We start from the raw sequence: 13,704 nt of genomic DNA on the forward strand, positions 1-13,704 counted from the left end.
TACTGTCAGGGAATTTCTCTCCCATTACAGGGAGTAAAAAAATAGACCTTTCCCACAGAAACAATATAATTTATTTTCCAAATTCTATTACAATATCATATGTTGATGTAAAAGAGCATGCAATTACTTACACAAACATTGCTTATGAAATCTTACGTTCTACATACTCACCCAACAGGATTTTAAATCATTTAAAGGAGGGTCGAAATAGAAGTTTATTTGTTAAACAGGAATGCACAGAGAGCAAATGTGAGGATTCGGATGGGATTGGACGAAAAACAGGGGGAGGGGGAATTAGAGATGTAGTCCTGTTGTTTCAAACCCGCATTTTCTTTTTTCTGAACTCAATCGCGATTTTGACGTCTTCAAGACAAGTAAATTTCATTCCTCAAGACTTGAGTGTTCGGGATATTTTTCATAGGAGCGAGAGAATGCTTCGTAAGGATTTTTACGATTTCTTAATAAACTTCAATTTCATCCGAAAGCTCTTGTTTGCAACCCTTTTTAAAACACAGAAAACCAAGATTAGTGAAATGGTATTTATTAATCACTAATAACTTAAATTACTAAATTCACATTTGCAAAGCCAAAATAAAAAAGAAACCATAACATTAAATGAAAGAGGTGTGTGAGAAGTTACTATTATAAATCAACTTGAAGAAAACTACAAAACTCTTAACTTGGAAAAGAATATACAAATATCAACCTTGCGTATATGTTATTGCAACTTCATTACAACTCTTAGATCGCCATAGAACGCAGTTTTTTTTCTCTGTAGGACAATGAATTACCAAATATGTCTATTTTAACAAAAAGAAAAACCTATTCCGAACCATTAGAAATATTCTATTGTCTGTGAAAAATTTTAATTTTAGCTGCATGTGAAGTTTAACATGAAAATATACAACTGGGCATGAATGGAGCATAAAACCTGTCATCAGTCCATACAACGTACATCTTTCTGAGAGAAGATATGGTCGAAGACCCCTGTTACGTCACCATCTTCCACAGGACTATATGAGGTAAATGTTCGAACTGACAAAACCATGGACATTCGAGTAAATAAACCACTACACGATCGGCAAAAAGATCATGGTTTTTTTTGTGAAATTTGTTCGCCCCATAATGTGTGGATAAAGAATCTTTTTTCGGAAAGTTGTGCATTGAGGAAGAGCGCATCAATTTAAAATTCCATAACAAAAACAATAGTACTAATTTTTAGCTATGAAATTATTACATTTTTACCTTTTTTTTTCTTTGCAGTAGTTAATATGAATGTATAAAATATATATTAATAAATTTCAACGTCTTTTGTTGGGTAGCGCTTATATTCATGAGACAGACTTACTGATTCAAAAAGCATCAGTTAGTATACTTCTATGTGAACATTTTCTAAGTGACATTAAACAACACCACTCTTCGTCTTAAAATAGCCACAAATTAACAAATCGGTGAAGTTAGAAATGCAGAAAATATCTAATTACAAAATTTGGGCCTATACAAAGTGCGTACTGAGACTGTACTGATGCGGGGGCCCGAATTCACCATATAGATAAGTGACCGAATGAGTGAGGTTAAGAATTTAATACATGTTCATCAAAATTTTACATTTACTCAATTTCTAGTCTTACTCATTTGTCAAATTGGCCACATTACTTATACAGCTAGTAAACGTCTGCATTCCCTGGCGACCCAAAAATTTTAATAAGTTGAAATAACACATACCAATGATGTACAAATCACATCTGTCCAGCAAATTAAAAGAATTGTTCAGCTCACTCGCTAAGTAGATAATAAAACTGCGAAATTACATGTCTAAGGAAAATGTTACTCGATCAAGACACAATTAAACGACTGACTCTAATCATTATTTTAGAGCTTCGCGTCTAAGTAAGCGTCCAAACTGACCGGCGTCAAGTTAATAACGACCTGAAATTCACATGAAACGAAAATAAAACATTAAAACAAGAACAAACGTTCTAGTACCGCAATTGTGCTATTTTTACGGGGGTTATGCCCGATTGTTACTATTACGGGAAATGCCGGTAAAAATTGGAACAAGATATATTTCCTAATAAACAATATCACAGACTAATACACGACAGAAATCTCGGTGAACTAAGCAGACAAAGTTTTGAAGTTGATGTTTTGTAACTCTATTAAAGGAAAAACTAACTTACTCTTATTTTGAGTCTAATAGAGTTACAACACATTTAAATTAAAAAAAAACACTTAAGCAATTTATGGTTACTTACGTGGAGAATAACTGCGAGACCTAGAATATCTCCTGCGGCTTCTGCTGCAATAATACGGTGAAGGTGACCTGCGGTATCGGGATCCTCCTCTATTATAATCGCTGAATATTATTTACTTTTAGCAAAAAATACTTAAAACGAAAAGTAACACTTACTCTCGATCTCTATCTCTACGGCCACGTCCTTCATATCTGTCATATTTGCTGAAAGTAAGTCACAACATTACGTTAAATAAATCTAAAACAATTGTTTGAGGGATCCTTTAAGTCGTTTTTATGATCTTAAAAAAATAACTCCTAAACATCTTCAAATACTATATCCATAGAAAAACATGTCAGATTTCATTTATTATTGAAAGTGCCACGTTCTTTATTGGAAAAAAAAATATATTTACACATAAATACTTACTATGTAGGCTTTCCCATATAGATTCCCGGAGTGGGTGTATGCGCCCTTTCAGTGATGGAAAAATCAACGCGGATACTCTTTGAATTGATCTTCATTCCTGTGCACTGATCTTTGGCTACTTTGGCATCGTCGCTACTTTCGAAGTAGACAAAAGCAAAGCCTCTTGACCTGCCAGTCTAAAAATGACGAAATTATTTAAATTGAATCTGATATCAAAATAGTGTTGATAGTTCAACATGGCCAGCTGTTTATATAATGTAACGGAAATTAAATAACAAAATCAAGGGAAAACGTAAAATATTGTGGCCAGATATACGTTATAAATCCAAATAGAATGTGCAAAAACACTTTCTACCTAGTTTTTAGGTTTGTTGCTGCATTATAGTGTGCAGAGTCATGGAAAGAATACAAGGGTAGTAATAAGGTAGATAATTTCCAAAGTATATCCAAACACTTACCTTTGCGTCAAGAACGACTTGTACCCTCTCGACAGGCCCGTACTTATTGAATATGTGATAGAGTTCGTCTTCGGTGGTGTGGATGTTAAGACCAAATACCCCAAGACAGCGGCTCGGCTTCGGGTTATCACGAGTGCCCATGTGGCGCCTGCGACTAGACATAGGACTGTGTGAAACAGAGCGCCGGTAGCCCGAAGAACGCGATTCGCTTCGCGAATACCTTGAGGACTTGTTACGTCTGTCTGAGCGTGATCGACTGCGCGACCTGTAAGGCCAAATCACAAAGACACCATTTAGTTATTGACCCTTGAAGAACGCTTAAGTTGCCCCTATGGCTTCTGCTTCAAGTGCGCCTTTTATTTTTTGCCCCCCGTATTGCGGATGATTAGTCGGGAATTATTACTTGGTCAAACAGTACTTAGAAGTTTATGTCGTTTACATGTGGCTTGTTTGTTTCAAAGGTGTGCAAAGGAAGATGTTTTGGTGCTTTGTGCTGCCTCGAGAAATCGAAGTGTGAAATAGATGTTTTTAGATGGAACAAAGTTGAACGCCACATTTACAAAAACAATAAAATTTGTTTACGCAAATCTATGATCATCTCAAGTAGAGCCTCATAAATTTTATGAATATGAATATATAGGAATAATCTGAAAAATCCAACCCAGACAACGACGTAGTCCAACAGTGATTGCGAGGATTGTCAAATAAAACCTCAAACAAATTAAGCCTATTTACCATTTAATGTAAATTACTAACGGATGATCACAAAAAAAACTTCGCAACCCGTAAATGTACGGCATTAAGCTATTTGCTATTTACCATCAAACATCTGACTGACAACAGATTAATTTATCTAAGACAAGTCTCTGAAATTTCAGCATCTACTTAATGCTTTTTTAATGATCACCCTTTTTATATGGTTTAAGTTTATACTTTTTGAGTTAACATTATTTCTTTCTCACCTGTCACTCCGACGACTGCTGTACTCTCTGTCTTCCCTACGGCGATCTCTGCCTCTACTTCGGCTTCGACTTCGACTTCTGAATAAACAGAGTTAAAAATATGATATAAAAATTGGATTTTTATAACTTATGTATATATATCCTATTTTCTATTTTTTGAGTATTCTTTTGGGGGGAGATTTGGGAAAAACATCACTAGGGGTTTGGCAGAGATATATTAATGATTTTTTTTCAATATAGGTACATGTGAGCATGACAATAAACGTCCTTCCTCAAGTATTTCCATCAAAAATTATTTACAAACATTCCAAATAAGTGTTTACTCAAAACCAACTCAACACAGACCCTTATTTAAATTATAATTACAACTAGGTAATCATGATTTAAATGTATTTGTAAAATCGCTGTTTAAAGAAGTTCCTTTATATTTAAGGTTTAATACGATCAGACTCGCAGCATAACTACTTACAGAAAATTATGTAGAAAAATGAAATCATTTACTCGTTAAGGGCAGTTTTATACTCTGGGTTATCGCTAGGTCCTAATGAGGTCCAACAGTCTATGTTGACAGACATTCTTAAATAGAATGTTCAGAGCTACATGACTCGTGATAAAAAAGAGGATTGTTGAAAACAAAGAAAATTAATACGCAATGAACAGAATTTGTGAATGTCGAATTTTTTTTTGTAGCGAAAATAATATTTATGTAAAAACAATTATATAAGTAGTTTTAGAGACAGATATTCTCACAATTTCTAACAGTCTATAATGAGATAAAATTAAAATTACAAATCTTTTTATTCCATACGTAACAAGTATGTCTGACTAAGTCGACGATTAGAAGTAATAGGATCAAACGATTAGGATAAAAAAACGACGTGTGGCCTCTTGCTTAGTAAGCATGGCTAACGCTTAGTTGCCTTTGCTTTAGCAAGAGGTCAACCTCTGACATATAAAAAGAAATTGAACACTAAGAAATACCATTTAGAGTAATTACTAAAACAAAAAATGGGATAAAAAAAAGATAGTTTTAATTATCTGCAATAATCAAACATGAATTACTGAAGGAACGATGACGTGACTACTCACGTCAAAGAAACCGTCATGCTTCCACGATTGTAAAGAAGGATTTCAGAATCTCACACATTTTACGTATTTATCTCTCATACATTTTTCTTACTGTTAATTTTCATTTTTCAATTAATTTTTCCTAGATTGGAAAGACGGTGACTGATTTGTCAAGGATGTACGTCTGGACCCTTATTAAAGAATAAAGGTTATTCTCAGTTACTTTTAACTGATATTAGGTTGCAATTTAACAGATCCAACAAGCCCTGCTGGTGTGAGTTACTCTCAAAAAATAAAAGACGGAATGAACAAACCACCTCAAACGTATAAAATATGTTCATATATCCCATCACCACCAGTTACCACAAAAAATGTTATATATCAAATATGACTTAATAGTGTTATTTCTCACGTTTCATTGGCCCATTATCTACGCTAACATAACAGGGTTTTTATTACCTGGAAGTAGGTATTAAAAATGTGTGTCAAAGAAAGCCTTGGAAATTCCTAATACAGTAGCTTTGCTATGTGGTAAAAGTCTGTAGGTTAATATACTATTTAGAAAGGAAACATAAAAGGCATGGATCCTAAAAAATGGTAAATGGGTGCAATAAACAGGGATGACCTCATTTAAATGCATTTTCCTAATATGAGTTTTAGTATCAATAAAAAGATAAATATTGGCAAATTAAAATAGATATTACTAAATTTGTTTGGAGGAGCAGTTTCTATTGATGATTGGCTACTCTTTGGAAGGTTTGAAATGCAATTTTACAACTCTTTGCTATAATTTGAAGAATAATTAATCAGTCTTAATGTAGGACTAATGACATAATTAACTAGCTCAAGATTTAAGATTTCCAAAATTCAAGATAATTTCCATAAAAATAAAGTATCTTGATAATCCTGAAAAAAATAACACTTTAACAATTAGTTGGTCTACCTGCTGGTGTAGGCTTTAACAAGTTAGTTAGCTTTCAAATTTGAGCTAAATATCTCATAAACTCTGGGAATAAAAATTAAAACTCCAACATCCTTTATCTTAGAAATACAATATTTAGGCACATGAGTTTATATCAACTTTTTGCCCTATTTTTTATTCTCCACTATGGTGTTAAAATTATAAAACTTAACTTTGGAACACTCATATATATCCACATATCCTGTCCTCAAGTGCTAAAGGTATACATAGCCCTTATATTTCACATTTGAGTTAGCAAATCAATAACATGTTCTAACATATTTAAAATAACAAGGATCGGAAAAGAAAATTACAGATATAAAAAAACAATTTTGCATATCCCTTAAGTGTAAGTTTTCTGGTATTACTTTCAAGTAAATAACTGGACAGAAATCACATACTTTCTAACCAGTGCTAAAAAACTGTCTTTACAATAAAAACAATGGCATGAAATTTTAAAGCTATGTTTCAACAAAAAATCATAATTCAATAGCAGTTACCTTGAATAACTTTTGTCTTTATGGTTTCTTGGGGAGTCATCTCTCCTCAACCTTGGTGAACGATCTCGTTCCATGCTTCTGTAGCTTCCCTACAAATAAATAATTGTAACAGCAAAGTGAAATTGAAGACAAACAAACAATGGTCAAGAAATTGATCAAACAAATGGTAATAACGACATGGAGAACTGCGACTTTGAGTGTTGAATATTAGAAAGGATATAAATCTGAATGTACCACCAACGGCAGCATGGTATTGCATGATTCTTTGCCGGCTTCTCTTCTGACCAAGTTCAAAGCCACGCCAAGGCATTTCAGGTACTCACCTCACGGTCGCTCATTGTTTAAATGGTTGATTTACAAAATAAAGGGTAAAAACTCAAACAACAATAGAACTAACCACCTAATTATATACTTTTGGGGCAGGAACTACGCCGAAACTAGCAAAACTTGGAAAAACTGCTTCGTAGAATGGAAGACGCTGCTAACCATCAACGATCTTCGGAAACTCGAAAGGGAACAGAAATGATAAAAATGGCGGCAGGCAGAGACAAACGAAGAATGGCATTTGCAATTGACAGTTTGCACAAGTGACATTTCGCATATAGGTGTTTTCAAATGTAATTTTTTAGTATGAAAAGACAGTTATACTGTAACTGCAATGAGCAAAACCCCAATCTTAAACCTCCTGTTGTTTTTAAGCAATTTCATTGATTTTTACATTGCACTAGGCAAGATCTAATTTTTTGAGATTTTATTGTAACTTTATTTGTGACACCAATCTTGCAGAAGATGGTAGGTTGAAAAGAAGGAAACAAAAATTTCTTTCAGAGCAAACACCGCGGGTTTTATGTCTTCCACCACATCTAAATATGGTCAATTATCAAAAGTCAACAAACGTCAACTTGTACCTGCTTGTCAGATCCTGGACTTATCACTTGAATTAAAATATCGAATCGTGACAGTGCTTTTCTAAACGTGAAATATGGCGGGTGCTATGTTGTTTGAAAGATCTCAATCTGTTCATTCTCAACACCAAAACTTATTAAACTTAAAGCGTGCCGAAGAAAATGATGAGAGGAACATTCAGAATAAAGAGCAGGACATCCTTAACCTCGGGGAAAGGTACAAAAAGGAGGGTAAGGCCAAGGAACTTGCCGACCTTATAAAACAAACCCGTCCTTTTCTGAGTGAAATCAGCAAAGCCAAGGCGGCTAAGTTAGTTAGGTCCCTTGTTGACTTCTTTTTGGATCTTGAGGCCGGCATTGGGATAGAAGTGCAGCTCTGCAAAGAATGCATCGAATGGGCAAAAGAGGAGAAGAGAACATTCCTCCGTCAATCATTGGAGGCAAGGTTAGTGGCTCTCTACTTTGATACAGGCATGTTTGCGGAAGCCCTGCTGCTAGGATCTACTTTATTGAAAGAATTGAAGAAATTAGATGATAAGAATCTATTAGTTGAAGTCCAATTATTGGAGAGCAAGACCTACCATGCCTTAAGCAACCTTCCAAAAGCCAGAGCTGCATTGACATCAGCCAGAACTACAGCCAATGCTATTTATTGCCCTCCAAAGGTACAGGCTGCCTTAGATCTTCAGTCAGGAATATTGCATGCTGCTGAAGAGAAAGATTTCAAAACAGCTTATTCATATTTTTATGAAGCTTTTGAAGGGTTTGACAGTGTTGAATCCACCAAAGCTTTAACTGCTTTGAAGTACATGTTACTTTCAAAGATCATGCTAAGTAATCCTGAAGATGTCCAACAAATTGTTAGTGGGAAACTAGCCATCAAATATGCTGGACGAGATATTGATGCTATGAAAGCAGTGGCACAAGCTTCCAACAAGAGGTCGTTGGCTGATTTTCAACAAGCAGTTAAAATGTTCAAAAGGGAACTTGAAGATGATGTAATAGTGAGGGCTCATTTAGGCACTCTATATGACAACATGTTGGAACAAAATCTCTGTAGAATAATTGAGCCATACAGTAGAGTTCAAGTCGATTATATTTCAAAAAGTATCAGACTACCCATGGCACAGGTGGAGAAGAAGCTGTCACAAATGATTTTGGATGCCAAGTTTCATGGTATTTTGGATCAAGGAGAAGGTAAGTTATATTTTTTGCCTAAATTATGTGTAGTCATTATAGAATACGTTTTTGGAGTTAAATCTTTAGTGATTTGGCTTACAAAGGTCAAAACAAAGAAAATGCTTAGTCATTGAGAATTTGGCAAAGCATCAACTTTGTGATTGAAATATTGGTCCTACACTTACATGATTTGAACCTAAAATATTTTTATAAACCAATTTATGCAATGCATAATTTTAATGCCTTAGTTGCTGTTTTTAAACAAGTTAAAATAAACCATGTTAAATGCCATAATAGCCACACCCTTTAATTGTTGTAATATATAGGAATAAAAAAATAGATGTTTATTACCTTATCATTCTAAATAATTTAATCAAGATGGTAATATGGTGTAAACATCCTTAAATTTGATTTTTCCTTGTTTTATGGAATTACAAATAATTGTTTTTCAGGTGTCCTTATCGTCTTTGAAGGCACTCCAGTAGACAAAACATATGAAATGGCATTGGAGACCATTCACAGTATGAGCAAAGTGGTAGACACCCTTTATCAAAAGGCAAAAAAGTTGTCATAGGTTTAAATTTAATAAGATACATACTAATTGAAAAAAAAAGAACAGACTGTATTTTTCCTATCTTATAGTTTTATTTAAACTTGAACAACTCTTAACTCCTTGATTTGCCATTACCTTTCCTCATTGTCTTGATACTTAATGTCTACAGTGTACATAATTAACATTTTTAACCTTATTTTATTTGCAAATAATACCTTACACACAAATAGGGGTTGTTGGAGTGGTGGAGCAACAGACTATTCTCAGTTAACTAACTGAGAATAACATTCACCTTTTATTTACAGCTCAAATAAACACCTTTGTTAACATTGATAAGTGATAAATTTGTCGTTTGAAATGTTAACAAGGATTTTCATCCCCATACCCACCTTGAAGGGTGAGCGCTACTTTAATTTAACTTTAATTGAGCAAATGTGCAATTTCGCTACTGCAGTAACCCCTACGTGTGGGCGAGACGTTATTCCAAACAAAATAAAAGAATAAATGAACAATCCGCCTCAAACGTATAGAACATATTAACATTTTTAGGATTTTTGGGTATATTATTAACATTCTGTAAAGTTTGTTTTGGTTTTCTTATGAGTTAAAATTGTTTGTGTTCGTGCAACATTTATCAAATTTACGGTAAAGGTTTTCACAATTTGGGAAATGATGCGACGTTAATGATGTAGAAGTTTCTTATTAATAGTGTTTTGTTTATTGCTTAACATTAATTAAATAAATCATTTATAAATCCATTCCTGAGTCGTTTTTGTTGTTTGCGTGTGTGTCTTTCCTTTTCGGATTTGTCCTAAAATTCTTCCTGTTATTCCTCTGGCAAGGAGTAAACATGCCTGGCATTCGCTTAGCCGCTTCGAAGGTAGGCAAGAGAAAATTTACGTCAATAGGGCTCCAAGGTTTAGGTTTATTGTTTACCGATACTTTATTCGACTCTGAATGAAGATCAAATACATCTTGTTTGTCTTCACTAAAAATAAAAAATATATTTTTAAGGAAATTATTCAGAGAATTTTGCCAATACACATACTCGTCGACAATTGCCTTCATAATAGCAAGGAACGATTCGTGTTTCGGCAAGTGCTGCATTAAATATTGCCCGGGTTCCAATTTAATTAATTGCTCAAATACTTTCTGCAAAATTCCTAAACTTAATTGAGGCTTGTATTGGTAGTGTGTTTGCGCCTCTGTCGCAATTTTTTGCATGGAACACTTCTGTGTGTATATAATTTCATTTGCATTTGTCGCTATACCCACTAAATAAACAAAATTTTAATTAATGGCTCAAAATGTATTATTCTTAGAGAAACCTCTGTATAAATTCGAGAAGGGGGTAAAGAAGAGGGAGGTCCAATCTTTAGCCAGTTCTTCTTTAGATGGAATTCGTGCGCCAAACTTTAATTGATGCTCTAACTTTGGGCGCAAAATTAGGGGCTGCAAGGCGCCATTTTCGACACGCTAAAAATACATTCATGCACAGATTAATAATTTTGTTATAAACTAGAAAATAGTTTGAGTGATGTATTAAAGTACCTACTACAATAAAGGAAATTCACCTCAACTGCGTCCAGTTTGTTCCGAACCAATACATTAAATTCTATATTTTTTTGATTGCTTTTCATCAAATTGTTTTGACACGATGTTTTCTTAATGTTCCAAAGTTTGTAACTAGCATTATGATGTATAATATGACTTGAACTTGAATCCGCGTCTTCATCTGGAAGAAAAAATAAACTTTCAAAACCATTTAATAACGCATAGGTCTATGCCACAACGTTGCTGTTTTTTATAAGGCTAAGCTATAAACCTTTAAATTCAAATACATACTTAAATATCATAATCTGAAGGAATTAACAACATCGAAAAATAAAGAAATACGTTGTTTTGAGTATTTTGCCGCAACAAACAAAAGATTATGCCTTACCATAATCAGGACTATCCATTTCAAATCCCTTATGATTTAAAACATTATTGCTATCTGTAGAAGCCACTGATGGATCAGGGTATCTAAAATGAAAATGTTTAAAAACAATCTGAATCAAGTTGGTGTTTTCCTTAAATAATCAATTTTCTGGAAAACATAAGAAAAAAACAACTCACACACACCTAAAAGCTTCAAATTTACAAAAATTCGTTTTCATCAACCTCTTATATCCGATATAAGCTAAATCGACACAGGACATATCATACTGTGAAAATGGCTTATTGATAAATACGATATTTTTTGAATAGATAGTTCCATCTTCTAGAAAAAAATAAGTTTTTTTAGACAATTTGATATAAATAAACACAATTGCTAATACCCTTTGGAACATGCATTGTCTTTACAATGAAAGGAATCATCCATCTTTTTTTGAGATCACTGATGTCTGCTATGCATTTCAGACCACTGAGAGATACCACAATATCGATATTCTTCTGAGATTCTAATATTGACTGCACAGTCTTATCATCACTAACTAAAAATTTGTCAAGTCTTAAGATATTAATAATGATCTTTGCAGTAGATTAAAAATTTTAGTTTAATTTTTATGAGTCTTTGGGCTTACCTGGTAAGCTGGAATTGACCAATTTATTTTTACCTTGCGGCAAGGTATTTACCAGATAACAACAACCTTTCAAATTTGGCTGCGTAAATTTAGGAACCGTTCCCTAAAAAAGCATGTAAGTGTGTTTATACTTTAGACAATTACTTTGTTGTCTCATCATTAACTTATACAATACTTGATTTTTATCCTTTTTGGATAATCAATTTGTATATGAGGCGAGCGAGAGATCCCTGACTAATTTCCATACACAAAAATACCTTAAAAATATGTCAAAATATGTACCTCCGAAATACTTCAAACATTTATACCAAAATACGTCAGCGATCTGCTCCTCCGGTCAAGTATGATGTTCAATATAAGGCACTTACTAAATCTAACACATTGTTGATACACTGAAAATCGATAACATTTTCAGTTTCATCAAAACTTAAACTAAGTGTTGTCAATTCTTTATAGAATTGTGGGTAGGAAGTAAGTCGTTTCCATTTGGCCTCCCAGACCAACTGCCCGTAAGGAACTAAAGCCTTTATCTTACATGTAAATTTTTTTGACCCCACTCGCACCCAATCAGCAAGTGCATACTTTTGGTATAAGCTATTTTCCTCAACAATCTTGGGTTTCAGTTGCTAGAAATATATTTGTGCTGCAGTATAATTTATTAGGTACACATAATAGTTTGTAGAATAGAATATGAAATATTCATTCCTTTAACTTACACTGAAAATCTTTATAGAGAATTGTTCAGATTGAGAATATTTCGAAGGATCCTTTCCAGACTTAAATATATGCAAGGCATTTAAGCAAATCTCATGTGCCCAATGATCAAGTGCTGACTTTTTTTTAGTTTCAATATGGGATGCGCCTGGTATACGGTCAGTTAAATGTTTCTTCAACTTTTGCACTTTCTTTTTTGGTACAAATAGAGAATTATCTTCGAAGGATTTGTACACAAAAGACCCTGCAATGATTTCTTCACTGATAAACGCATTTTCAGGATCAAAAGTTGACAATACATTTAGCCTCCTGAAAAATGATACAAAAAAGGTCATGGCTGGTGAATTTCTCATATGGAATAAATTGTATAATTTTTTATTACCTCAGAAGTATTTATGTAATGAGTTCAAGATACGTTAAGAGTGAGATATCAATGTTATTTAATAAAAATTTTCTCTCCTAGTCTTACAGAATATCTATATTATTTGATTAATAAAATTCTACAATTAACACTATACAGTAGAGGTGAAAATAATCCGTCCATTTTATTAATTTTTGTCAATACTTATAATACTAATTGAATCTATATCTATACAGAATGTCCCAAAATAATTCGAAAATCATTGTTAATGCTTCAACGACAACTCTATCTCTGTCCTAAAACAAAGGTAATATGAAAATGAAAATAGAAAAAATATACAGAAGATATTTAAGAGATTGGTGTATTATATGTGTATTTATATATAAGAAGATAGGACTTAATAGAACTGAGCTTAAGCCATGATTCAACAACACAATCTTATAACTATTTTATTTAAACCATTTTTGTAGTTCGAAGAGATTTTGAGATAGAGAAGAGAGAAAGAGAATATAGAAATTGCTTGTCTAATCATTCTGGAACACCTTATATATCCACAAGGAGCTTACTTACCAATTAATGTTTAAAAATTCTTCCATAATTTAACCTTTATTGTATTTTATTTCTTCTCATGACAATCGACCACTTCATAAAACTTTTACTCTACATGGTACTTGTCGACAGAAAATTTTTTATGCGTTGTTAATACGTTGTTTGTATTTCATTTTAAGTTAATTGTTCTTTTGAAAAAACTTAATTAAAATCATATCAAAACTTGATTACTTAACCTATTTTCTTAGTGACCTTACAAGTGTC

The 13,704-nt window shown here is 33.2% G+C and overlaps 3 protein-coding genes across 11 annotated transcripts in view; 1 reads left to right on the forward strand and 2 right to left on the reverse strand.

The window, feature by feature from the left end:
* Positions 1-48: 48 nt before the first annotated feature.
* LOC136408631 (transformer-2 protein homolog beta-like) lies at positions 49-7,213 on the reverse strand. Of its 8 annotated transcripts, none has more exons than XM_066389733.1 (8): positions 6,936-7,213; positions 6,613-6,701; positions 4,084-4,161; positions 3,122-3,386; positions 2,664-2,839; positions 2,411-2,458; positions 2,256-2,344; positions 49-500 (listed from the first exon to the last, which is right to left on the reverse strand). In XM_066389733.1, the coding sequence occupies exons 1-8, from the start codon at positions 6,948-6,950 to the stop codon at positions 475-477; spliced, it is 786 nt and encodes a 261-aa protein (XP_066245830.1). In that variant the 5' UTR covers positions 6,951-7,213; the 3' UTR covers positions 49-474. The 8 variants fall into 8 exon arrangements, with proteins under 8 accessions (XP_066245830.1, XP_066245832.1, XP_066245834.1 ...); XM_066389735.1 differs by having other exon boundaries at positions 49-1,929; positions 6,936-7,187; XM_066389737.1 differs by having other exon boundaries at positions 2,256-2,356; positions 7,025-7,186.
* Positions 7,214-7,557: 344 nt separating this feature from the next.
* On the forward strand, positions 7,558-10,005 carry Rpn6 (regulatory particle non-ATPase 6). The gene is made up of 2 exons (XM_066389725.1): positions 7,558-8,714; positions 9,149-10,005. Exons 1-2 carry the CDS (start codon positions 7,595-7,597, stop codon positions 9,268-9,270), a joined length of 1,242 nt encoding a protein of 413 aa, XP_066245822.1. The 5' UTR covers positions 7,558-7,594; the 3' UTR covers positions 9,271-10,005.
* Positions 9,945-13,704, reverse strand: part of LOC136408613 (uncharacterized) — a 42,131-nt gene continuing 38,371 nt past the window's right edge. The window contains exons 2-12 of one of the 2 annotated variants that reach the window (XM_066389706.1): positions 13,462-13,513; positions 12,533-12,839; positions 12,185-12,442; positions 11,817-11,919; positions 11,571-11,726; positions 11,374-11,512; positions 11,192-11,274; positions 10,824-10,984; positions 10,578-10,725; positions 10,298-10,523; positions 9,945-10,237 (exon numbers count right to left, since the gene is read on the reverse strand). In XM_066389706.1, the coding sequence (XP_066245803.1) occupies positions 9,997-10,237; positions 10,298-10,523; positions 10,578-10,725; positions 10,824-10,984; positions 11,192-11,274; positions 11,374-11,512; positions 11,571-11,726; positions 11,817-11,919; positions 12,185-12,442; positions 12,533-12,839; positions 13,462-13,487 (1,848 nt within the window). In that variant the 5' untranslated portion in view covers positions 13,488-13,513 and the 3' untranslated portion in view covers positions 9,945-9,996. Of the gene's footprint in view, positions 10,238-10,297; positions 10,524-10,577; positions 10,726-10,823; positions 10,985-11,191; positions 11,275-11,373; positions 11,513-11,570; positions 11,727-11,816; positions 11,920-12,184; positions 12,443-12,532; positions 12,840-13,461; positions 13,625-13,704 lie in introns of those variants that run through there. The other variant, XM_066389705.1, reaches the window with a different exon arrangement.

Source organism: Euwallacea similis, chromosome 4, assembly GCF_039881205.1.
Source record: "Euwallacea similis isolate ESF13 chromosome 4, ESF131.1, whole genome shotgun sequence".
Lineage (NCBI taxonomy): Eukaryota > Metazoa > Arthropoda > Insecta > Coleoptera > Curculionidae > Euwallacea > Euwallacea similis.